This window comes from Gavialis gangeticus, unplaced genomic scaffold, assembly GCF_001723915.1.
Source record: "Gavialis gangeticus isolate Ggan-Ray unplaced genomic scaffold, GavGan_comp1, whole genome shotgun sequence".
NCBI classification, from domain to species: Eukaryota; Metazoa; Chordata; order Crocodylia; family Gavialidae; genus Gavialis; species Gavialis gangeticus.
The window spans coordinates 125804333-125828940 of NW_017729025.1; the positions used below are offsets into that span (position 1 = coordinate 125804333).

General features: G+C 42.3%; 1 protein-coding gene across 1 annotated transcript; it reads left to right on the plus strand.

Annotated features, from left to right (window-relative positions):
- The first annotated feature begins 6 nt into the window (after positions 1-6).
- RCN1 (reticulocalbin 1) lies at positions 7-23219 on the plus strand. The gene is made up of 6 exons (XM_019519521.1): positions 7-265; positions 7690-7883; positions 14481-14659; positions 15954-16014; positions 20409-20608; positions 21846-23219. The coding sequence occupies exons 1-6, from the start codon at positions 27-29 to the stop codon at positions 21951-21953; spliced, it is 981 nt and encodes a 326-aa protein (XP_019375066.1). The 5' UTR covers positions 7-26; the 3' UTR covers positions 21954-23219.
- The last annotated feature ends 1389 nt before the right edge of the window (positions 23220-24608 follow it).

Below are 24608 nucleotides of genomic sequence, written 5' to 3' on the forward strand. Positions count from 1 at the left end.
CGGCGTCCCGCGCTCCGAGGGGCAGCATGGGCGGCCGGCCCGGCGGCGGCGCCTTGGTGCTGGTGCTGGTGCTGCTGTGCGCCGGCGGGGCGCGGGGCAAACCCACCTTCAGGAAGGACCGGGTCGTGCACCCCGAGCCCGAGCTGGGCGAGCGGCCGCACGAGGACAACCAGAGCTTCCAGTACGACCACGAGGCCTTCCTGGGCAAGGAGGAAGCCAAGACGTTTGACCAGCTCACGCCGGAGGAGAGCAAGGAGAAGCTGGGGTGAGAGGGGCAGGATGCGGGCTGGGCCGAGCTGTTTCTGCAGGACGGAGGGGAGGGGAGGGGAGGAAACCGCCGCGCTTTCCCTGGGGGTTGATTGCGGCCCGGGATCATCTACAAGGCAGACAAGTTTCTTTGGGTAGGTGCGGTATCTTTCATTAGCCCAACTAAATGCCTGGGAAAATTGCTCTTTGCAAGACTCTCCCTATGCCTGAAGAAGAGTGTTTGTGCCCCTTGCAAAGAGCAATTTTTGCCAACGATTTGGCTGGCAACAATTGCTCCACACCACTGCTCCACTCCACTCCACTCCACTCCGCTGCTCCACTTAGTTGGTCTAATAAAGGATGCTGCATCTACCCCAAAGAGTCTGGTGCAACAGGGCGTTGTAAGGCAAAGTTGGGCTTGTCCCTAGGTGGGAGCCTCAGACTCTGGGACTCCTCAGGGAGGAGGAGGAGGAGGAGGAGGAGTACCACCCCCTCCCCCCCAGCTGATAACGTGGCAGAGGGAGGTCCCACTGCCTCAGTGTACAGTGGAAGAAAAAAGGGAAGGCTTCAATGGAGAAGTGGGCAGGACGCTTGGTTTGAGCCGCCCTTTCTCTTGCTCTCTGAAGCCTGTTGCTTTGCTGGAGGCCTGGGTGAGGGGCTGCCACGGCACAGAGGGCCCTGTGCAGACCTTGCACATTCCTGATCATTGGCAGGCATGGGGAAGGCTTTGCTGGCTCCCAGTTGAGCCATGGGGCAAGTTGCCTCCCAGTGCTGCCAGGGGACTTCTGGAAAAAGCTGCCTGGGCAGCTGGAGCAGCACACAGTGACACTGGAAAACCATCCTCCTCACGCAGCTCTAAACGCTTGCATGATCTTTCTCTCTCACTGCTGCTGGGTTGGAGCTGAAGGTTGGCAACTGAAGATCGCTTCATACAGCACAGTGCCCGGTGTTGGGTGGAGCCCTTCAAACATGCCTTCCTGCTCACCTGTGGGTACTGCTGCTGCAGCTGCCCTGGTTCTGCTCACTCCTGTTCTATCTCTTTGGGTTACTACCCCCTCAAACTACTCCTCCCTCTGCCCACATGAAGCTTGTTCATACCATACAACTAAGTTTGGCGCCTGGGGCACAGTCCACGGTGGTAGCCTGCCCTTTCCCCATGCACAGATCCGGGGGGCACATATCCCCTCAAGCTTGCCTGGGAATGCATGCAGCAGCAGGAGCTGCCCTTGCCCTGTCCCCATGCCCCCACAAATGAGCAGACGGCAGGCCCAGCCCCAGCTGGGTAGTGCCTATTGGCATCCCTTTGCTTTGGTGCCCAGGGCAGTCACTTCACTCACCCTGCCTTTGCTACAGCACCGAGCACGTTCCCATTTTTAGTACCCTTAACAGTTCCCCCTGTTTGCCCCTTCATCGCTTACTGTGTCACACCCCCTCTTTTTCATTGGTCTACCTCTCCTGCAGCCTGTCCTTACATTTTTCCATCCTATTACCTATGCTTGGGTCATCACTGCTTTATCCAAAAGGAACACATGCTCTGATGTTTTTGAACCATCAGGGTGTGAATAATGAAATCACAGCTTCCACAGGATAACTAATCTGGACCTCCCTTTCTCCTGCTATTTGTTATACTCATTGGACCTTGTTTCACATGAGAGTGCAGCCTCCTTGAAGTAAGGACTGTGTTGTTTTGTACTTTGTCTAGTATAATGAGTTCCTAGTGCTTTGGAGGGCTTTTGGTGAGACTGAGATACATGCAACAGTAAGTAATAACAGATGCTCTAACAAAATATTTATGAGTTTTCATAAATAGACAACTTACCCAAATTTTTCTGTGATCAAGAGCAAAACAAAATCAGTGCTTCAGACAACCCATGTGTCTCATTCATATGTGCTATATTAACATTTTGGGTTTACTTAGCTAACACTGAATTTTCTTTTAGACCAGGTCTACCCTTGAAAGTTATATCACCGAAGGTGTGACTTTACAGGTATACCAGAGGCTAATTAGTCTAGGCCTATCTACTAGGCCCAGATTTGGATAGGAAACCAGCTTGGAATCACAGGTACTATAGATACAAACTAAGGAGTTGCAGCTAAGAACTTGGCAAACACAAGACTATAGAAACCATATGGGTGGAAGACTTCATTCTCCCCCATTATTTTTGCTGAGCTTACAAATCTGAATGAAGGAGTTGTATTAGTCCAAGCACTAGTGTGAATGCAGTCACAGGTAGATCTAGGATTTTGAAAAGGAGGGTATGGGAGATGCAAATGGCACCTGCCATTATTGCAAAACCCCTGGTTCTCAGTGCCTCCCCACTCACCTTGATCTGTACCAAGGCCACCTCTGGCTTGAGCTGTTCCAGCAGGTGCTCTAGCATGGTGCTCATGTGGAGATGGAAGCTGTGTCAACAGCTCCAGTCCCTATGAACCCAGATGCCTGGGTCCCCTCTGGAGTCTGGGGAGTAGGAACTGAGATCAAACTATAGGGGCAGTGGAGGTGAGGCACGGGGAAAGAGCAGGCACAGAAAAGGGGAACCCATTCATTATAGCCACCCATTCATTATAGACCCTGGCTGAGCCTGGGACCCCCACAAACTCTCCCTGTGCCCTCTGGCTAGAGTAGGGCAGGAGTGGTCTTGGTGTTCCTCCTGCCCTGACATCAGCCTGGGACAGAGGTGACAGCAGGCAGGTTCCCCCTTCCAGTGCCTGTTCCCTGCCTGGCCCTGCAAGTGTCACCTGCTGGTGTGGAGGCTCTAGCAATGCCTCATCTCCATCTTCTTGCTGCCTGGACTCTGCAAGGGACCCAGGTATCCAGGTCTACAGGGAGGTAGAGCTGCTGGTACATCTTCCAGAGAACTTACTGTGCTATGAAGTGGAATGGGATTGTGACAGCACCACTTCAACATCCCTGGATCTGCCTTAGGGATGTGGTTGTACTTGTATTCTGTATTATATGGGTGTTCTAATATAAGCAGTATCACTTTGTAGTAGATAATCCCATACTAATTTTTGCTTGGGATGAACCAGGAGAGTTATTATGTAGAAATGGTGTGAAATACTTGTCTGTAACCTTCGAAATCAGCAAAAGTTGAAACCTAATCTTTAATTATTTCAGTGTGCACTCTGCGCCTTAAAGAAAGGAGGTGAAGATGCATTCATACATGTATGAAGCTGATGGCCCAGTAAATAATATACTCAAATAGGACACAAGGGACATGTCTACATGTGCAAATGCTCTGGGGTGGGTTTACTCTAGAGTACTTTAGAGTAAACCTACCCTGGGCAGGTGTCTACATGTGTGGGGAGTTGGGGACAGATTTGCTGCTCCTAGCAGCAGTCTGCTCCTGTCCCCTCTGGCCCTGCACTGGCTCCCTGCAGCAGCCAGCGGGAGCTCTAGGAGCAGGGGGCCAGGAGATAGCTATTTCCTGGCCAGGGCTGGGAGATTGCTTTCGGCCCCCTGGAGCTTCCTGCTGCTGGGTGGGCTCCGGTGACAAAGCCTAAGTGGGGACAATGTCCCCCTGCCCAGGCGGCAGGGCACTCCCTGATATGGGGCCAGGGGCTTGGAAAGAGCTGCAGGGGAGGGACAGGTCCCAGCCCTGGCCCCATCTGCTGGTGGGGCAGCTAGCAGTGAGCCCCGGGCTGGGCAGCCATCCAAAACAGCTTTGTGTTGAGGAGGTATCTTCCTTTCAGCTTATATTGTTGCTTTTAGTCCTCCCATCTATGTTGCTCTTCAAATTCCTGTCTGTGCTGGCACATAGGGAATATATTCAGAGCTAGGCGTTTTACCTGTAGGTTGCAGGACCTGCATGTCCCCTCAGTTTCTCTGTCATTGTGCAGAGACATTGCCCTGGTGTGACGGTTCAGGAGCTGGGGGCAGGATTCCCCCTCATCCCAGCTGATAGAACTTTGAGGAAAAGCAATTTATTTACCAGTTGGTTTCATGACTTTTGGAAGTAGCTTAATGTTTATTGCCTATATTTTGGTTCTAGCCCTGTGTCTGTGGAATGCTGTCTTTGAATTTCTGCTGTGTTAAAGAATTAGTCACTTTTAAATGGGAGCAACAAGACTCCTCTGATTAAAAAGTTACTTTTTGTTCTACTGCAAAGCCCTCACTGCTAGTATGCATTTGCATGTAAATAAATAGGTATTTACAACATTTGGATAAAGGTGTTGGCAAAAACACAAGAATTATTTCAGTGGGAAGCAAACAGGTGATGCGTACATCACAAAAGAGATGCAGTTGAGCTGCAAAAAAATGCAAGTGGAATGCAGTCTCCAAGCAGCACAGCTTCTTAGCCCCATTGATTTCTGGGGGTATTAAGCAAGTGTTAAAAATAGCAGGGAGGCCTCTGGTAGAATCATATCAGTTACTTATTGCATTTAACAATAGATACAGATGTCAATCAAATCAATAAAGTCATATTTGCCATGGGGTAAATTCACTGATGAACATGCCCATTGGGCAGAAAAGACTGTAGGGCAGATTCCTGATTTAAAAAAAAAAAAAAAAGAAAAGGTTTACCAGTCAGTTCCAGTGTACTTTTCTCTTCTGTTCCAGTAACAGTGGTTAGCAGGAGAACAATTCCCAGTGGCTGGGGTCAGCAGGGGTGGGGAGGTGTCTTTAGTTATGTGACTTTGTGGGTCATCAAGGTAGTAGGAGCAGTTAAAGGGGTATACTCACCTCTTTTTCCTTATAGAAATAATGCACTCTCCTTTAGCCATTAGAAGCTATAAGGCAGGCTTCCACTTGTGGCTCATCCAGTTGGATGCCTGAAGAAGGATTCTGAGGAGCAAACATGCTGTTTAGTTAGGAATAATATCTTCCTTTGAGATTAAAAGCAGTATACTGAATTCTGTGGACACATGAATGCATGTAGCCTTTCAAAAGGGGAATGTTTCAAAAGGGCAGCAGCTGGTATGTTCTAACTGGTGTATACGAGCAACTTGAGAATTGATTCAAATGCAGCAAACTGGGGAGATTCCAGGGGCATGTCTATAGAAGCAAGGAAAGCTGGAACATTGGTGTGGTTCTGGGACTGGGACCACAAATGGGATTGGTTGATCCAGTCCTGGAACTGCACCGGAGTGTCAGATTCACTCTGGTTCAGTTCCAGGGTTGAGATCACCAATCAGCTGATTGATGGCCCCTGCCCAGTGAACTTACTGGAGCATTTTGGCTTTTCCCTGCTTCCAGAGAGGTACCTCCAAGTTTTCTGGGCACATCTCTGCACGCAGGGACCTTGTCGTCTGTTGTCCTGCAAGATCAGTGGGCAGGATAATGGGTGATGTGCACTTCACCCAGTGAAGCGGATCACCTGTGCTGGAACACACCCCAGGACAGCTGATCTACTTCATTTGGCGACGTCTGTCTCTAGCCACTGAGTCAAGACTTGGAGCACATTTCTTTTGCTGTTGGATAAGATTCACTAGAGCTGGAGGACAATGCTGGCACAAGAACACGTGTGTGTAAACTGGCCATGAATAATAGAGGCTTAAAATTAGAAGCTTTCTAAGCAGCAGAATGGGAAGTTTCTGAAGCAGCTTTATAATACAGAAGTGGGGAGTCAAAACCCCAGCTACTCTTACAATGGAGCTTGATTAGTTTAAAAAAGGGATTATGTGATGCATGTGCTGTGATAGCAGAGGAGATCCCTTCAGTACTGGGCTACTTATACTGCAGGGTGCACACAATTTCCATTCTTATCAGTAAAATTGGAGGGCAGAATTTGATGTTGTGGGCTCCTTCTTTGAATAATTAAAGGACACTAAAAAGCAGATTTGAAAAAGGAAATACTTCACTATTGTTCTTGACACTCATTACTTTGGAACTAATTATAATTTTGTATTTTTCCCAGCTTGGAATGTGAAAATGTAAGCATCATCGTAACACTTAAGTTCGCACATGCTGGCAAAAGACTGCAATATTTGGGGTACAGACAGTGCAGGGTGATTCTAAAAACACTGTTGACTATGGAACAAATTTAACACATGGAAATGTTTCTGTTTTAAAGGAAAGATTAAATTTTATCTTTAGAATAAATGTAGTTTATATGTTTTTCTATAGATAAAGGCTGAACCAATAAAATCAACAAGGTACCTGTTAAGCACAAAAAATAACAGTGCATCAAAAATGGACTTTTAAGAGATGCCATACGTTATGATACAAAAATATCACTTGTGCCTCCAAGTTATGTTTTCCTTGCAGGTATAAATAGGAATTTTGTTACACTGCTGGGTATAATGGAGAGAGATTTAAATATAAGTACTGTCTTTTATGCCCTTTCTTCTATAACATAAAGCTGCTCCTTCCCACCGTGGTTATAGTGGTGCATTGGCAAGCATGCAGTAGAGCAAAATGTATAAGAAAGCCTAAAGAAAACTCAGCTCATCATTGTACTACTGAGTTGATAAGTCAACACTTCATCTTCTTTGAGTCTTCTTTTTTTGGCTCTAAGGAGAAAATAACTTGTAGAACAATGATTTTGGAGAGCCTCAGTTCTCAAGAGATTATTCTTGTTACATAGGTTGAGAGTTTAGATTTGAGCATGTTAGAGCTTTGCTTAGGACATGTTTTTAAGAAGGGGATACTCCCCAAGAGCCTCTGAGCGTTTTCAGTGTTGTTGACTTAATCAGAAATTAGAGGGCTCTCAGCCTCCAGAGGTTGGCTTGAGTCTTAATTAGCGTTAGTGACTGGAGGTCTACTGATGGAGGCTTGGTATGGTGAATTAGTGAATAAAGGCCTACGTAGGGACTGCTAGCAACATGAGCAGTGCATTTTGGGGAAGGTAGGGTGAAGGCTGTGTAGGGAGTGTAGATACTGTGCATTCTATAGGGCCCTGCATAGATCATCCTGCCTTAATGCTGGCTTCATAGAAAGACCACAGCAGGGACTATAAAGTTCCCAGGCTTTTGGCTGTGGGAAGCCTAGTCTAGCAACACTATAGCCTTCCTGCGTCTTGGGATAAAGAACTGTTCTCCATGCTCATCTGCTCAGAGCCCAGTATGGCCAGTCTTTCCAGGTCCTAAAAGAAGATTTTCCTTCCAAGTAAGATAAGACAGTGTGTGTAATAAAGGATGCATTCTTGATTTATACATGGATATGTACACATATATATACATGTGTGCTTGTATGCATGTTTGTAAAAATATCAAGAATACATCCTTTCGTGGACTTTGTCAATTGATTTGCTTTTTTATCATAATAACTCAGTTATAATTATTTATGGCAATATTTAATAATGTACTACCTAATGTTTTTTAGCATGTTCTGTAAATACAATATTGTTGTAGCAGTGGGGTATGTCTCTGAAGCACTGGCCATTTTGCCTCTGCTGGCTAAGGAAAGACACAGTTAGGCTCCTGTGCCGTATAACAGAACTGGACTGGAACACACATTTCATTTCCTTGCCCAGCTATCCATGGTTTCTCTCTCTCTTGCAGGAAAATTGTTGATAGAATAGATGATGACAAAGATGGTTATGTCACACCAGAGGAGTTGAAAAACTGGATTAAACGAGTGCAGAAACGCTACATCTATGAAAATGTAGCGAAAGTCTGGAAAGATTACGACCTGAACAAAGATAATAAAATTTCCTGGGAAGAATACAAACAAGCTACATATGGTTATTATCTAGGTAAGATTCTCCAAAACAGTTTTTCAGGCTATAATTGTCAAGCTAAAGCATCAAGGGAGTTAGGTATGATGTTCTCATTCAGAATCAACAGGAGTGGGGCACACCTTTGGGACCTTTTCACATACCTCTCTCATGCTAAATTGAAAGATACTATAGTGCAGGGATCAAGAGTCACTTACCTGCTCATTTGAATAATGGAATCATCTACATGAGGGGCTGGATCCTGTTTCACTGTTAGAGGACATAGGCACCTAAATGCAGCCCTATTCCACCTTGTTTGAGTCTTTGAAAAGCTGTTAATGTTCTTACTTTGTAACACTCCATCATCTTAGTTTTAAAACTAAGTCACAAAATGCAGTCGCTCACCTTTTTCACTAATGTTTTTTCAAGCATTTGAGCAGGATAGAACAGCCTCACATTTAGACATCTAGGCCCACTTTGACTACTAGCTGGAATAGGATCTGGCCTTAAGTGTTAGCTTCTGAACTCTTAAGTCTTCAGGGAGAGGGCTTAAATAGTGCAGCTGAGGTAAAAGTCTCTGCTTTTACTATTCAGAGAAGGGTGATGCAGTAGTGTATAACAACACAACAAAATATGCATTTAATCAGTTGTTTGTGAATTTTTAGAGCTGGATACTGTCTAAATTATAATGCAATTGTTGATTAAAGTAGCAAGGAATTATTTTGTCAGAATTACTGCAGATCATGATCTATTCTAAATGTTCAACTCTTAAATGGCCAGATCTAAGGAAACATTTATTTTTTTACTATATTTGAAAGCTATGGCTTATTTCTGTAGGAAGTGTAATTGAGGTGCTGAATATGGCCACATTTGAACAATTAAATATTAGTGCATTTCACTCACAGAGCATGCAGCATGTTAGTGGGTCACCCGCTGGAATTAGTAGGGGACAGGTTTAAAACTAATAAGAAAAAGTACTTTTTTACACAACACATAGATAACTTGTGGAATTTATTACCATAGTGGTGGAAAGTGGATACTATAGCCAAGTTCAAAAAAGGACTAGATAAGTTCATGACTGATAGATCTATTAATGGCTGTTGAATACAATGGTTGGAGATGTTTCTCCTGGCATCCACCATTACTGGTTTAGAGATGCCAGAGGAAATGTATTAAATAGCGGATAGATTATTTTAGAGATCCAGCTTAATGCTTTCCCTTTGTAGCATCCACTTCTGCCACTGTCGGAGATAAAATGCTGGCCTAGATGGACCATTGGTCTGACCCAGCACGGAGTTGGTCTGCCACTGCAATTGGCACCCCTTTGCACATTTTCAGCAGTAAGGCATGTTCAATAGCATGAAGTAACGGTCCAGTTCAAAACTCATTGAAGCTATGCCCTAAATGAACACTTAACTTCTCTTTCTTAGATGTGGACTCTAAGGCATACATGGCTGCCATGTATCTGTGATGCTATTGTTGATTCACAGACACCAGAACTATCAGCCCAGTTCATAACTATTAAACTCGCTCTCTAAAGTCAAGCTTCTACATTTATTTTTTAACTGAAAATGGCATAGGACTTTTTAAAAAATATGCACAAAGAATATTTCTTCTCCCTGGTAGAAAGTTTTAAATGGGATGTAACTAGACTATTATCCTGTATGTCTTGTCACCGTATAGAATATAAATATTCGGGTGCCAAAGCAGAGTTGCTGGAGGATATTGAAATAAGGTAGACTGGATTTAGTAAAGAGAAAAAAAGGCACTGTGCTCACTAAAGCAACTTAATAGAAATTATTGATCCCAGGATATAAGAACATAAGTACTTTTTCTGGCACAATCATTTCTATAACTTCAAAGGCTATATCATATTGTTCTTTATGACTCTGGGTGAAATTCGTGTCTATGCTGAGGATCAACCTAAGTATTTCATACCCCTTTAGTTCCATTTTCAGGGCGTGTGTGGAATATCTGAGAGAGAGCACCATATGCTGCATCTTTAGAAAAGCTTTAATACAGATATGGAAGTATTAATGCTATTGTATAAGACAGTGGTTTGACATCATCTGGAACATCATGGACGCTTCTGGTATTCTGTGGGCACCTCTCTATGAGACACTGTAATGCGCAGTAGCTTATACTACTGCGCATTAGTATGTCACAGCAAAAACTCAACTAATGCACTAATGCTCAGTAGAATGAGTGTACTGTGCATTAAGCATCATAAAAAAAAAAAAAAAGTTTGCCTTTGCCTACTGCGCATTAGCATGGGCTAATGTGCCTTTATGTAGTACCTCATTAGAAGTACTAAACTTAATGCTCAGTAGCAAAGGCACATTAATGCACATGTAGATATGCCCTGTGTTCATGAAAGATGCATTCAAACTGGAACAAGTGCAAAGAATAATAGTATGACAATGAGAGGATTGGAGAGCCTGTCTGAAAGAGTTTGATTTATTTAGGCTAGCAAAATGAGGGCTGATATGGCATATGACTGCTCTCTATGAAAACATCAGGAGGGTAAACCCCAGGAGACAAACTAATTATTTAAGCTAAAAGACAGTGCTGGCACAAGAGCAAGGGGTATAAACAGGCCATGGATAAATTTCAAAGGCAAAATTTAAAAGGTTGCTTATCAGAGCAGTGAGGCTCTGGAATGGCTTTCCTAGAAAAGTAGTGATGTGAAAAACCTACCTAGTTTTAAGATAGATACTGATAAATTTGTGAAAGGAATTACACGACATGGTTACCTGGGATAGCAGGTGAATGCAAGCAGTGTCCCATGAATTCCCTTTCAGTCCTGTAGATGCACACAATACTAGTCTCAAACTGTGAAGAGCACAGTCTTAATCTCATTTCAGTGAACACTTACAATTAAACAAAACTGTTTCCCACAGTAGTTGTCTTATAATCAGATGAGTCTTTTGATGTCTTAATTTTGAAATTGTTTCACCATGAATATTTCTCAAGTTTTTAATCAGTTTAGTGATAAGGCTGTTTTTTTAATGGAATACACATTAATTTCATGCTACTGAACACCCTGGAATATTTCTCACTTTTAACTGAAAAATAATGTTTAGGTTCTACCCAACAGACTTGTAACTGGTGGATAATATCACCTAGTTTGCCAGTTGCTGTTGTCAAAGCTCTGTTTGTTGTCTAAACTTGACAAAATGAGCAGTTTGTATCAAACAGATTCTTTGTAAAAAATGAAACCCAATCCAAATGCTATGTAGGCAGTGAACAGTTTTTAAAAAATGGTTTTTTCTCCAATATTAATACAGTACTACATATTACAGAACCCATCGTACTGTACTTGAGTGGGGAGACCACAGGTTATTTTACTAAGCAAAAACACCTTTTTAAAATGAAGCTAAGAGGTAAAATCCTAACTTCAGTGCAGCCATGTACTCCAGTGGCACAGAGATTTTATCCAGAGTATCTGACGTACGCCTTAAATTAGAATGAATCTTGGAGCTTTACTTTTCATCCATTCTTTTTAACCTAGATATTGCAGCACCCACAGAGACGTGACATGTCAGGATCTAGGTACAAGAGGGAAATGTAAGGATACTGGCATTGAATTTCTTGGCTTTTGTGGGTATAAAGCAGAACTTTGCTACTTCCTTTTGACTCTGGGAAAAGCCTTTTACTTGAATACACCTACATATAATCTCCAGAGTATTGTGATGGTTTGTAGTGGCTCCATCTGTCATGTTAGCATGACTGCCTCAGGTGCATGCTACAGTCAACTAAAATCCCTATGAAATTTGGAGGGAAGGTTGTTTGATGCAAACTGAAAAACAGTGATTGAAATGGAATAAGAGAGGAATAAATAAGAGAAACTGCTATGATCAGTGAAAATGAGCACAATAATTTACTCAACACTAACAAGGTGCACCAAATATAGGAGCATCACATTAAACTTAATTCACCAAATATTTTAGTGTGAGAACTTAAGATTTACAGGTTTTGCTCCATCTCATATAGAAGGAAAGGTGAGAGGAGGGAACCAAACTATCGCCCTGGCTGGATCTGATTTAGGAGATTTCTGTGCCTTATGCGAGACACAGAAGTTTCTGGTGAAAGCTTTCTGTGTTTCTGGTGGAAACTTAAATAGAAAGCAACAGAAATTCTGGTGAAAATGTTTTACTTAATTTTTCAGGGCTTTATTGAACTCCACATTTGAATGAGAGCAAAATTAGGGGTAGAAAAGATAAGCTTTCAAACTCCTTCTCAACTCAACAGCCATTTTGTCAGGAAGAAGCAGTTGTTCAGTCACAAGGTTGGCCGAGATCTTAAGGGTCATTTAGTCCAGCTGTCTGCAGTAATGCAGAACAAGCTATTCCCCAAATCAAGAGAGTTCCACTAGACTTATTGTCTGAAAACAAATGGATGGAATGAACCCAAAAACTAGAAACTGTCAGCTCAAGCAGATACACTAACAAAAAAATAGTGGAGGAGCTGGAAGTAAGAACAGAAGGGAGATTTGGCTAATCATTAAGGATGTAGGAATTGACACTAGGGAATTTTTACAGACCAAAATAATTTATTTTAATTAGACATTTATATTGCACTCACCAAGAAAAATTTATATTTAGCATAATCCAGAAGCTGCTTGGCCCAGACTTAAATGATTTTTCTCTAAAGTGTATACTAAACAGAAGCTAGTTCCCTTTACTGGAAAACTTCATCAAATCCCATGTAAAATGTGTTCACAGAACTTGCTGTAGGATTTTTACCTGCCTCAGACTTAAGAGATAACGACTCAGTGATGAAAGCTACCAAACCAAATGACCAAATGTTGTCCTGGTGAGATGTGGTCAGTGGTGTACCCCAGGTGTTCAATATCTTCATCAGCAACCTGGATGAGGGGGTGAAAAGCCCATTGGCCAAGTTCAAGGATCACACCAAGATATGGGGTTGTGCAGACACACCCTCAGATGGTCTGCTTGTATCTGCAGCCTTAGACAGGCTGGCATGTTGGGCAGAACGGAACCAGATGAGGTTCAACACAGAGAAATGCAATGTGTTGCATCTGGGAAGGAAGAACCCCCAGCACACCTACAGGCTTGGCATTGCTAACCTGACCAGCACTACAAATGAAAGGGATCTGGGGGTAACAATAAACCCCAGCATGAATGTGAGCTGGCGATGCGATGCAGTAGCCACTAGGGCCAATAAAACTCTGGCATGCATCAATTGATGCATCTCCAGTAAAACCAAAGAAGTGATTCTCCCGCTTTATTCAACATTGGTGCGGCTGCAGCTGGAGTATTGTGTCCAGTTCTGGGCACTGCACTTCAACAAGGACATGCTAAAACTCGAGAGGATCCAGAGAAGGGCCACCCGTATGATTAGGGACTTGCATGGCAAGGCATACAAGGAGAGGCTGAGGGATCTCGGACTCTTCAGCCTAAAGAAAAGGCTGAGAGGGAACCTGATTGCAGCTTACCATTATATCAGAGGCATATACCTGAAAAGTTGAGAAGGGGAAAACTTGAAACAACAGCCACAAACTCCTGGAAGATAGTTTCAGGCTGAACGATAGGGAAAAGTTCTTTACAATTAAGGTGTGCAGACTATGGAACAAGTTCCCCCTGGAGGTGGTGCAATCATCTACCCTAGAGGTCTTCAAGAGAAGACTGGACGATCACCTGGTTGCTGATGTCTGACCCCAGATGTCTTTCCTGCTTATGCAGGGGGCTGGACCCAATGATCCTCTGGGATCCCTTCCAGCCCTATGATTCTGTGATCAATCCCAGCATATGCTGGCTCAAGCCTTAGAAATATAAAGTCATAGTTTGTGCAGGAAGAAGCAAATATAGCTACACTACAAAAACAGGGTCATTTTGCTAAACAAAGTAATCTTTCTCAAAAGGTGATAGTCTAGTTGCTGAAGATTCAGAACAGAAAATATGTCAGAAGATAGGAAAACACCAAACAGTCCGTCCTGTAAGGTGGAGGGGTTGTGGTGGGGGAGACAGACAGGGATGGGACACATGACCTTTCAACTGTATCGACCTACAGAGCAATATTTGTATCTAAATAAAATAACTGAACAAAATGACTTGAAATGTACATTGTTTGAGCACCTTAAGGAAAAGTCTTTTATTTCAATTATGGTAGACACTATTTACCCACCTGTATATCACAAGTACTGTACTTGCTCCAGAAGATGCCTCATTGCACTTTATTCTCTCTTTCATACTGTTTTCTGAAATGAAAAGTTGCACCTAGAGTGGATGAACAGATTAATAAGGAGAGAAATAGGGGAGAGGAAAGAATGTACTCCTAAAACTTGGGAGCAGCAGTTTTGAAGTAAACTAAATTAGGCTTGTCATTCTTAAGGTAGAACCCCGGTACATTGCAAAAACATGTTAACGGCTGGCCTCTGATCTTCAATTTACAACTAGAATCTCAAAGTCTCCCATAGTAACAATGTAGCTGCTGTAGCAACAAGGAGCCTTTAATATAGGTATATACAAGTTTTTAGTATATTCTAGCAACTCAGTCTCTCGCATGATGATAACGTAGTGAAAAGATAACCGATAGATCAGGCTGTGAGTCTAAACACAGAGATAATGTATCAGTAAAGATGCATGGTTTTGAGATTCTCTGATTAATCTCTAGAAAATCCAGAAGAATTTCAAGATGCGACTGATCAACACAATTTTAAAAAAATGCTTCCCAGGGATGAGAGGCGATTCAAAACTGCAGACCTGGATGGAGACTCAGCTGCCACACGTGAGGAGTTCACAGCTTTCCTTCACCCAGAGGAGTTTGAGCATATGAAAGACATAGTTGTCTTGGTAAGCAAAGCAAAACCAGTGACATTCCATATGCTTTTATTCTTCTGATGTGAGCTTTGAAGCACTTCTTTAACCATTCAATGCAGGGTTTTAGAGATGCATACACAAATAAAACTGAAAATAATAAATAAGCGCTGTATTTCAATTTGTCTAATGAGATTTAAAACAAACAAACAAACGACTACTTTGGGCACTCTTAAGTGAAACAGAAGTGTCTAGAGTACATATTTGTGCCAAAATACCAGTGAAAATTATATATCAAAACAGAATTAGGTGTTTTGCTGTGTGTTTAAAAATTCAATTTGGAGTTGGTACTATATAGTGGAGTGACTAGTGCAATGTAAATGTGTAGGTTAGTGGTTCTCAACCATTTTAGACTAAGGCATCCCTCAAAAAATATTAGCTCAGAGTTTTCATCTGTTTTTTGAATACAGAAAAATAATAGAGAAACTCTTCTGTTGCAAAAAACTGAGACACAACAGGTCAAAACGTTTTTAACATTATGGATCCCTATGTGAAAAATTGGGTTTACCTTGTGAATTGTGTTTGCATGCCAAACAGTGAACATTGTGTAGCACCATAGGGCACCGTTGAAAGGATCTCAAAGTACCCAGGGTGATGCAAAACCCTGATTGAGAATTGCTGGTCTAGGTAGTTAAGTCACCAGATTCATTCATATGAATTTCTTCATGAGATTTTTGTATTCCTTATGATCACAGAACTCACATTGGAGTTAGAATAAAGTATCTTGTGCACAAGGAATACAAGAATAGGCCATCTCTCTAAGTTTTGAAGTCTTCTGAAACAGAGTTTCTCAACCTGTGGGTCATGACCTAAAAGTGGCTTGCAAGACAATATGAAACGGTCACGAACAAACTTTTAAAAATAGATTCTCCTTTAAAGGAGAAAAATGTGGGAAACAGGGCTTTTCCCTTGCAGGCCGTCAGAGTTCCAGCCTGTGAGGTGCTTTGCTTGGGGGCCTCCATGCCCTCCAAACCCACTTCCTGCCCCCCACACTGTGGGGCTGGGGCCTGGGGGGTGGGAGGCAGTGGGTTGGGAGTGAGGGGCACTGGGTCAGGACTGGCCACTGATGTTTACAAATGGGTCCTGGTATAAAAAATGTTGAGAACCATTGTTCTAAAACACAGCATGGCTAAACAGGGTAAAACAATTTAAGATTTACTTTAGGAATTCATTTTTTATAATTTTGGGAAGAACTGGGTCCTGGTTAATGAAAGACCTTTGTTGGAATTTTCAGCTATCTCTTAATGACTTTCATAAAACTATTTTCTAGGAAACGCTGCAAGATATTGACAAAAATGAGGATGGATTTGTGGATCAAGATGAGTACATCGGTAAGTGCTGGATGAGGGTTTCTTTGACTTTTGTTAACATTTAACAAGAAACACATAGACAGTTATAGACCACTCCTTTTGGGTTTAAGTTAATATTAACAGCACAAAGATACAGTTTGTGTAGCTATCCCATTGTCTGAAGTGAACAAAGTTTTGTTTAATTTTAGTGAGGTAGTGAAACCAGACTAAAAGCTACCCAATACTTTCCATTATAGAAGCCTGCTTTTCTGTTGCTTATAAGTTTACCAAATTTAAATGTTTTGGGCCAAAATGATCTTGGTGTCAGCCTAGGGCTGATTTTTGGGAAGTGTAACTATTCCTGAGAAGTAGCCTGAGGGGTGAAGAACAGTGGATGGTATATCTGAAAGCATGGGTGTCAAACATACACGACATAGGCTGGATCCAGCCTGTGGGCCCCAGGGGATGTGGTGACTGGCAATAGGAGGCTGAGCAAAGGCTGATGAAGTGCTGGTCATCCTGTGGCTGCTTTTCCCATTACCACCACGACTTCTGTGGCAAGCAGCTACTTGGCCTGCACACTGCTTCTTCCTCTGTCACTGGCTTCACCAGGGTCAGAGCCAGAGCCATGTGCCCTGAGGTGCTGCTGCCACTGCATGCCCTGGGCCAGAACCAGAGCTGCCACTGTGACTACAGGTCCTGGGCTTGTGCCAGTCTCTGCCTTGGGCTGGATCCCAGCCACAAGGAGTCCCACGGTCTGGAATGGCTCAGGGCAGGAGGTGATTTTGACATGCCTATTTTAGAATATTTGGATAGGAACTTGGGACAAGGGATTAGGAGGATGTGTCGGGGAAAACAGAAGAACGGGGGTTAGAGGACAATGGAATAAGAACACGAGTGGGGTGGGGGGCATGGGGAGGAGCCAGAGATGGAGGAGGGTAGGAGAACAGGGAAGAGCGTGGGAATTGGTTATTGTAGGAACCAATTGTAAGGGGAAGAAACACAAGTAGGAGGACATAAAAGAACAGAAGCAGAGGAAGGGGAATAGTTAGAAATAAGGGAGGGGATGTGAAGGCAGAAGTGGGAACCCAGAAGAGAGGGGCAGGCCAGAAGCAGGGGTGGGGAACAGGTATGAGCCAAGCAGGATAGCAGCAAAATGTATTGAGGAGCAGAAGGAATTGTAACAACCAGAACACACTGGGCTAAGGAAACTGGAAGTGAAACCAGTATTCCTGAGTTTCAACATTCCTCTGTATCTAGGAAATAGCTGTGAAACCCACCAGCAAAGTGTGTGCCTCAGTGCATGTCTAGTGTCATCTCCGTGTAGCAGCTAACAGCCTTCTACTGCTGCCAGTTCTTTTGTGAGCTCAAGTGATAGGAAATTCTGCCATGAGTTTAAAAATACCAGCTCTAGTGATGATTTGTGGAAGGGTCAGTTTAGTTCCACTCAATGGAATTTTTGATTTTACAGTTCAAATTAAACAACGCCCCCCTACCACCCTCCTTAGGAATTACATCAAAGAAACTTTGTTAAAAGACCATTAAGTTTGGAAAGTCAAGGACTCAGTAATTCTGAAGTGCCTGAATTAAGGTCACCAGCACATCATTCAGGTGACACAAAGGGAGCAGAGCAGGAAGCATGAACAGTAAATCAATCACAGTGAGTTAATTTGGTCAAACTTTGGTCATGCCCTTGGATCCTTGAAGGCACAATCCAGGAGTTCAGCAGCACAGTGTATTTTGCCTGTGTGAAATGTCACTCCCTTGGTGATTGCTTAAAAAAAAGAAATATACCATCATAAAAGTATTAGACTAAATTCTGATGAATCTTTCTGTTTCTGATACTACCTTAAAGATCCCTTCAAATACAGTCAAGAGCAATATATACACATTAATTAAATGGCAGGGATTTTCTATTCCTTGTAAATTATATTTAGCCTTAAAATGTAAATGCTCTTCATTTATGACTGAAATAACAGTGCAGCATAATTTCCCCAATAATTTCTGTTCACTCTGTGACACTACCTACGTATAATTATAAGGTAGTTGTCAACATTTGTTACCATGTGAATGCTGGTTCCTCTTGTCTTCTATAGATAGGAGAGTGGAGTGTTCTAGTCACGACCACATCACATTGGCAAGGATGATAAAAATCAAATTGACAGGACATGTCAGTTGCTTCAAATAAACAATATAGAACTTGTGTGTCTGCATTTGGGGGAAAAAAGGTGGTACCTGAAGTTTTATTGAACAGTTGGGGGAAAAATGTACCTAAATTATCTTTGTGCGAAGGTAATAGCAAATTTTTTGGCACTAAACCATGGCTGCAGTAAGGTATATCCATATTTTATCTTTGCCTAGAATAAAATAAACAAACAGGCAAGCATGGACACTACCATCTCTTTTTCCAAAACAAGAGACTGATCTAAAGTCTGCTGAAGACCATGGAGATTCCTGCAATGATCAGACCCCCAAAAAGTGTAGGGCTCAAATCTTCCCAGTCAAACATTTCACCTTTTGACCAGAGTGGACCAGAGTCCTGATAGCTCCATTCATTTTAGGGCAGTTATAGTAGTGGAGAATCCAGGTTAGCTGTATGGACGCATGTGGTTTTTATTGCTCATTTTGGACCATATCCTGAAGAGGGTTGCATCTGCACCTCTTTCAGTTGCCAGCTGGCCCCTGGTCTCCAAGCTGATAGAGACTTAGGAACACGTAAATAGTGTGCACTTGTTGCCAGCACTTCCTTGGCAACCAAATCCACAAGGGATGAGGAATGTCAGCTACAAAACAGGTTTACATTGTAAGCACGAAGGTGGTGGGTTTGGGGGAAAAGGAGCCCAGCTGAGGACGAGGGAGAGGGCAAGAGGAATGAGAAAACTAATACTCCTCTAGAGTTGAATTTCATGCTACAGAAAAAAAAATAATGTGAAAGGCCTGTACTGTCCTCTAGAGCTTTCCTGAGTTAATACCTCCTCTTTATATCACCACTCCTTTTTTACCTACAGCTCCCCTTATTTTTTCCTCACACAAATGACAGCTTTCAGTATGGTATTTTCCTTCTGACTGGGTTGGTCAGGAATATAGCTTTGCCTGCAGCATGGTTTGGTGTGTAGCGCAGCTCTTGTACAACAGAATTCATCTTCCATCCGCTGTCAGTGTCCCAAATCTGGGTTTCAGAAGAATGGGCTCTGTCAAGATCACAGTGGGTGCATCTACATATGCACTCTACTACTTCGTTGACTAATTAGCTGTGCAGTAAAGTGTTACAGTCGTCACATGTTCCCATATTAGGGTGCAGTAAGTGAATTAACTCTACTGCACTATAGTACTGTCCAGGACAAGTACTGTCCTACAGTGGAATAATTATGTGTGCTGAAACATGTAGACTGACCGGGGCTGGCTCAGGCACAAGGATGCTACAGTGAGGGGGGAGCTGCCTGATGCCTAGTCCCACAGTGTAGCACCTTTGTGCCCCGGCCACACCCTCTGTAGCATGTTGAGCTGGAGGGCGGGGGGTGAGGAGCAGTGCTATGCTCACAGGCTGACCCCCTGGTTCCCCTGTCAACTGGAACTGCTCTGCCCTGGTTCAAATTGGTGTGGTCCCAGACACACATGAAGATGTTGCACCTGGGAAGCAGCTAACTCTGGTGCTGACTGTGCTGGAATTTATTCATGTGCATTAATAGCATGTGTAGATGTGCCCAGAGCGTGTGCACTTATTGCTGTGATGTTCAGCAGCTCAGGCTGCCTCAGACCTGTTAATCCTTTCCCAGCCTGGGACACTTCTTTATCTTCCATTTGAACATGTTTCTACCTGAGAAGTTGAAAATTAATCTATTGACTTAGATGTATTTTTCTTATACAGCTCTCTTTAAAAGCAGAACAATGCTCACTTAGTTTCATTTAGCGGATTTTTATTTTCTTTAGTTCCCTCTGCCTTTTACTCCTTCACCAACTCCTTGCTGAGTTCTGATGGTTATCCATAAAGACACTTGCTAGCAGGGACAAGACATAGTGCTGCTGTGCATTCTTCCCACCTCCCCTCCCTCACCCCCCATATGTCTGAGTGTGACTTGAAGGATCATGATTGCAGTTTGAGAGAGATCCTGTAAACTTCCTTATGTGTACACCCTGCATGAAGACATCCTTAGGGCCAGTTCACTTTCCTGGGCATGCCCATTAACTTCCCTTGTCTTCCACTTGTGTACTGAAAAGGTAATTTAATAATGGATAAAACCATCAATGGTGAAAACATTTTAGTGGAACAGGAAGTGTACAAACGCACATCTTCCACCATACACCCCATTTTACTACTCTCAGAAGTCCTACACAAACTACAAGTGTGATACTTTTAGTATTTGGCTAAAGTATCTTGGAGGACTGTATATAATTCACTAACTAAACATGACTTCAAACCTTGATCTCTCCTCCAGCTGATATGTTTGCAAATGAGGAGGGTGGACCAGAACCTGACTGGGTAGTTACTGAACGTGAGCAGTTTTCAGATTTCCGGGATCTAAACAAGGATGGAAAAATGGACAAAGAAGAGATTCGGCACTGGATTCTCCCACAAGACTATGATCATGCACAAGCTGAAGCCAGGCACTTAGTCTATGAATCAGATGTAGACAAGGTACTTAATGTTCTGGTATATTTCATAAATGTTAGATTAAGTGTTTAATTGGTTCCTTTTATATAATGTCAACCAGCAAGGAATGATTCTTCATGACTTTTCTTATTAGTATTCCCTAAATGGGCTTGCTAATGCTTTAATGCAGCAATACAAATTTGAGTAGATAAAACTGGAGACCACAAATAATAGCTGACAAAATACTATATCCTTAGGTCAGGTAAATCTGTTGGTGTCCTTCTAGTAGAAAATTAGCTTTCCACATCAGAATTTCTAACCATTTCTTCTTTTTTGGAAAGGTGTCACAGACCTTTCTATATTAAACTGTAATAAACAAATAAGATATCAGTAAATTAATAAAAAGCTGTAAAAAGACTGTAGGAAATAGGATACATCTGTGGATTAAGGTCTGACCCATCCATTCAGCATCTGTCAGGAAAGGATACTAATTATCAGCAGATGCAGGAGGGGTGCCTTTGCCCTTGCTGGTCCAGCTGACATTCCACTGCTTAAATCTGATGAATCAAGACTCCCATATATAGAGATGAATTTTTTGTTTCATTTTAATTTTAGTTGAGCATCTTTATCAACCCAGACAAAAGATTTCCATATAAATACTCAGAAAGGAAAGTTAAAAACATACATGAAGTTGTGCATGCAGACAAATGGCATGCTCTTATTGCTGATAAATCATTTGATGAGTTAGGCTGCTGACAGACCTGGGAAAAAAAAAAAGACATGCTTTACCAGAAGCAGCAGTGCATTTGGCCCAGCTCTGCAGCATCTATATAAATCAGGCACTTCAGTAGGGCTTTTTGGCACTTTTACCTAATAGTTCATTCAATCAGCTATTAAATAAAAGCACCCAAAAGGCCCCACTAAAGCACCTGATCTATACAGACATTGGGCAAGCTGTGTCCAACTAATACAGTGTCTCTTCTAGGCATGCTCTGGGATCAGCGCGAGCAGTTTGAAGTAAAGTGTCTATTTTTAATGTCTGTAAAGATTAAAAGCAGCCTTCATTTCAGAATACTTTGACCTTTTTGACTCTACTGAATCCAATGGGAGCTATGCCACTGAATTCCAATACAACCAGCGTCTCAGCCACTGATCCCTAAACCTGTTACCTCTTCCCTTGGAGAATTCCGTACTATAGCATTTAAACAAGTATTACAGTATATACGTATTAAAAATAATAGATACTTGTTTTTGTTTTTTGTTGTTGTTTTTTTTTTTGTAGGATCAAAAGTTAACCAAAGAGGAGATTCTAGACAACTGGAACATGTTTGTTGGAAGCCAAGCTACCAATTATGGGGAAGACCTCACAAAAAACCACGACGAACTATGATATTATTTACAATTTAGTATGCCACAGACTGTTGTTCAGTTTCTTTCCACATCAGGGAAGTTACTAAAGGTTCTTTGGCTGAATAATTTGCACCAATACGTTTTAAAGAAAGCAGTTTATTACCTCAGAACTTGGGTAAAAATAGCCTTTTGCTCTTTATGCACCATTAAATGCAATAGTTAGTCACTATAATTTTATTTGGAAGGTCAGAAACCCACCCTCCACCCCCCTCCCCTTTTCTGAATAGACTGCAGTAAAATTTGGGGAATGTACATCTAAGACTCAGCTCTTAGGATCCTTAGAAGTATTATTTTTTTACATTTTCTTTTAATAGCTCAGGTTTTTACTGTAGGGAAATACAGCTAGGATCAGAAAGAAACTTATTGAAGTGTTTAAACAGATTCCAAGTTATTTTGTCTTTTTTTATTAATAGTACATAAACATTTAGAACTATGCTCTCCCCTTCCCTTGTAAAGGGGAGATCTTACCTGACAAGATCCATTACATTTTTTTCCAGATGCTACATCCTTCCCTCCTGGTAGGGGCAGAGTTACCAAATGACTAAGATCTTGTGATGTACAGACATATTCACTAGCCCACTGGATCTGAGCCACACAAGTGTAACACAGATAATCACTACACCCTTTACTCCCCTTAACCAAGCATTAGCAGTACATCTGCCATGTTGGATGACATGCAGTGGTTGAGTCTCTTGATGAAGGCTACCGATCCCATGATAATAGTTACTGCTACTGAGAACAGAGGTTGTCCTGTTGCTTGTGATCTATTGGTTATGCTATTTCCTGGGATGAATTATGCTATATAGAGCATATTTATTCCATGCTTCCTTGCACTTTATCCAAATCTCACACTATTTTGACTATGTAGGACTTTGCTGACTTGTTCACATAGTATGAATACTGGCAGTTCTGTGATGCAAAAGGAACAGGACACATTTCCCCCCAACCCTAGATTCAGAATTAAGGGCCTGTGCATGTTCTGAGTTCTCTTCCACATAGGAAGAGGAAGTATATGGCTAAGAGTTTTGGCTTTGTGTATACATATAGATATAGGTTATCAAACCATACTATATGTAATAGTTTTTTTCTCTAAAAGGAAAAAAAAACACTTCCATCCGGCTACATTTTCTTACTGTATAATATGAGTTTTTACTGATCTATTTTTACTTAAACAACTTATGCAATTTTTTTCCTGTACTGACTTGACTATGATCATAATAAAATAATGACTTTCTTTTTGATACTATGAAGGTGCTATCTGGTTAATAAAGTTGCATGGACCTTTAACTTGCTGTTCCTAAAGACAGGAAATAAAGCAGTAATAATAACACTTAAAGGAGCTAAAATCATGTTATGTCCAGTGCAAACAACTGCTACCATAAGATGTGTTCTGTGATTTGAAAATCTGTTTTAAACATTGAGAATGAGTGTCTTAGTTGAATATCTGTATTTGGGGAATGTTATTTTTTGATCCAGATTCATTACAAGGAAGATCAAAAAAAACTAGACACAAGTGATAACTTTTAAGAGTCCTTTAAAAAGTCCTTTTCTACAGTGACTAACCATGGTTGTAAAAAAAAAAAAAAAAAAAGGCACCTCAGTGGTATATAGGCCTTATACTGATCTTCTCCCCAGGTCAGACTTCCCTAGTGTATATATTACAAGTTATAGCTTCCAGCTTTCATAGATTTGAGACATTAGGGCTAGAAGGGACTTCGTAAGATCATTGGGTAGGAAGACCAAAGGGCAGGAAGTCAGCTGGGGTCAGATGACCCCAGCAAAATAATCATCCAAACACTTCTTGAACATGCCCGGAGTAGGTGCTTGTACCATGTCTGGGGGGAGTCTATTCTAGACTCTGGATAATCGGATGGTAAAGAAGTTTTTCCTTATGTCTAGTCTAAAACAGTCTTCCAGCAGTTTGTGACTGTCGGACCTCGTCTTCCCTTGGGGTACCCTGGTGAACAGATGTTCTCCCAGGTCCTGATGCACACCCTTGATGTACTTGTAGGTTGCCACCAAATCTCCCCTGAGCCTATTCCAGCTTCTCCAGGCTGAAGAGTCCCATGCCTCTCAGTCTTTCCTCCTAAAGCCTGGTCTCTTGACCTCTGATCATGCATGTGCCTCTCTGGACTCTCTCAAGCTTCTCCACACTCTTTCTTGAGTGTGGAGCCCATAACCTGATGTAGTACTCCAGCTGCAGCCTCACCAAGGCCAAATATAATGGGAGGATGACATCTTGGGCCTTGCTTGAGGTGCATCAGTACATGCAAGCCAGGGTTTTATTTGCTTTGCCAGCTGCAGCATCGCATTGGTGGCTTGTATTCATCTTGTGGTCAGTCATGACTCCCAAGTCTCTTCCGATCATAGTGCTAGTGAGTGTAACACTGTTGAGCCTATAGGTATGATGTGGGTTCTTTCTCCCGAGGTGGAGCACCTTGTGTTTCTCTACATTGAAAGTCATGGGGTTCTGACCAGCCCACTTTGCGAGCCTGTCCAAGTTGGCCTGAATCCCCAACCTATCCTCTAGTGTGACCACGCATGCCCATAATTTGGTGTTGTCTGCAAACTTAGCCAATCTGCTTCTGATACATGAATTAAGCTTGTTTATGACTATGTTAAAGAGTACTGGTCT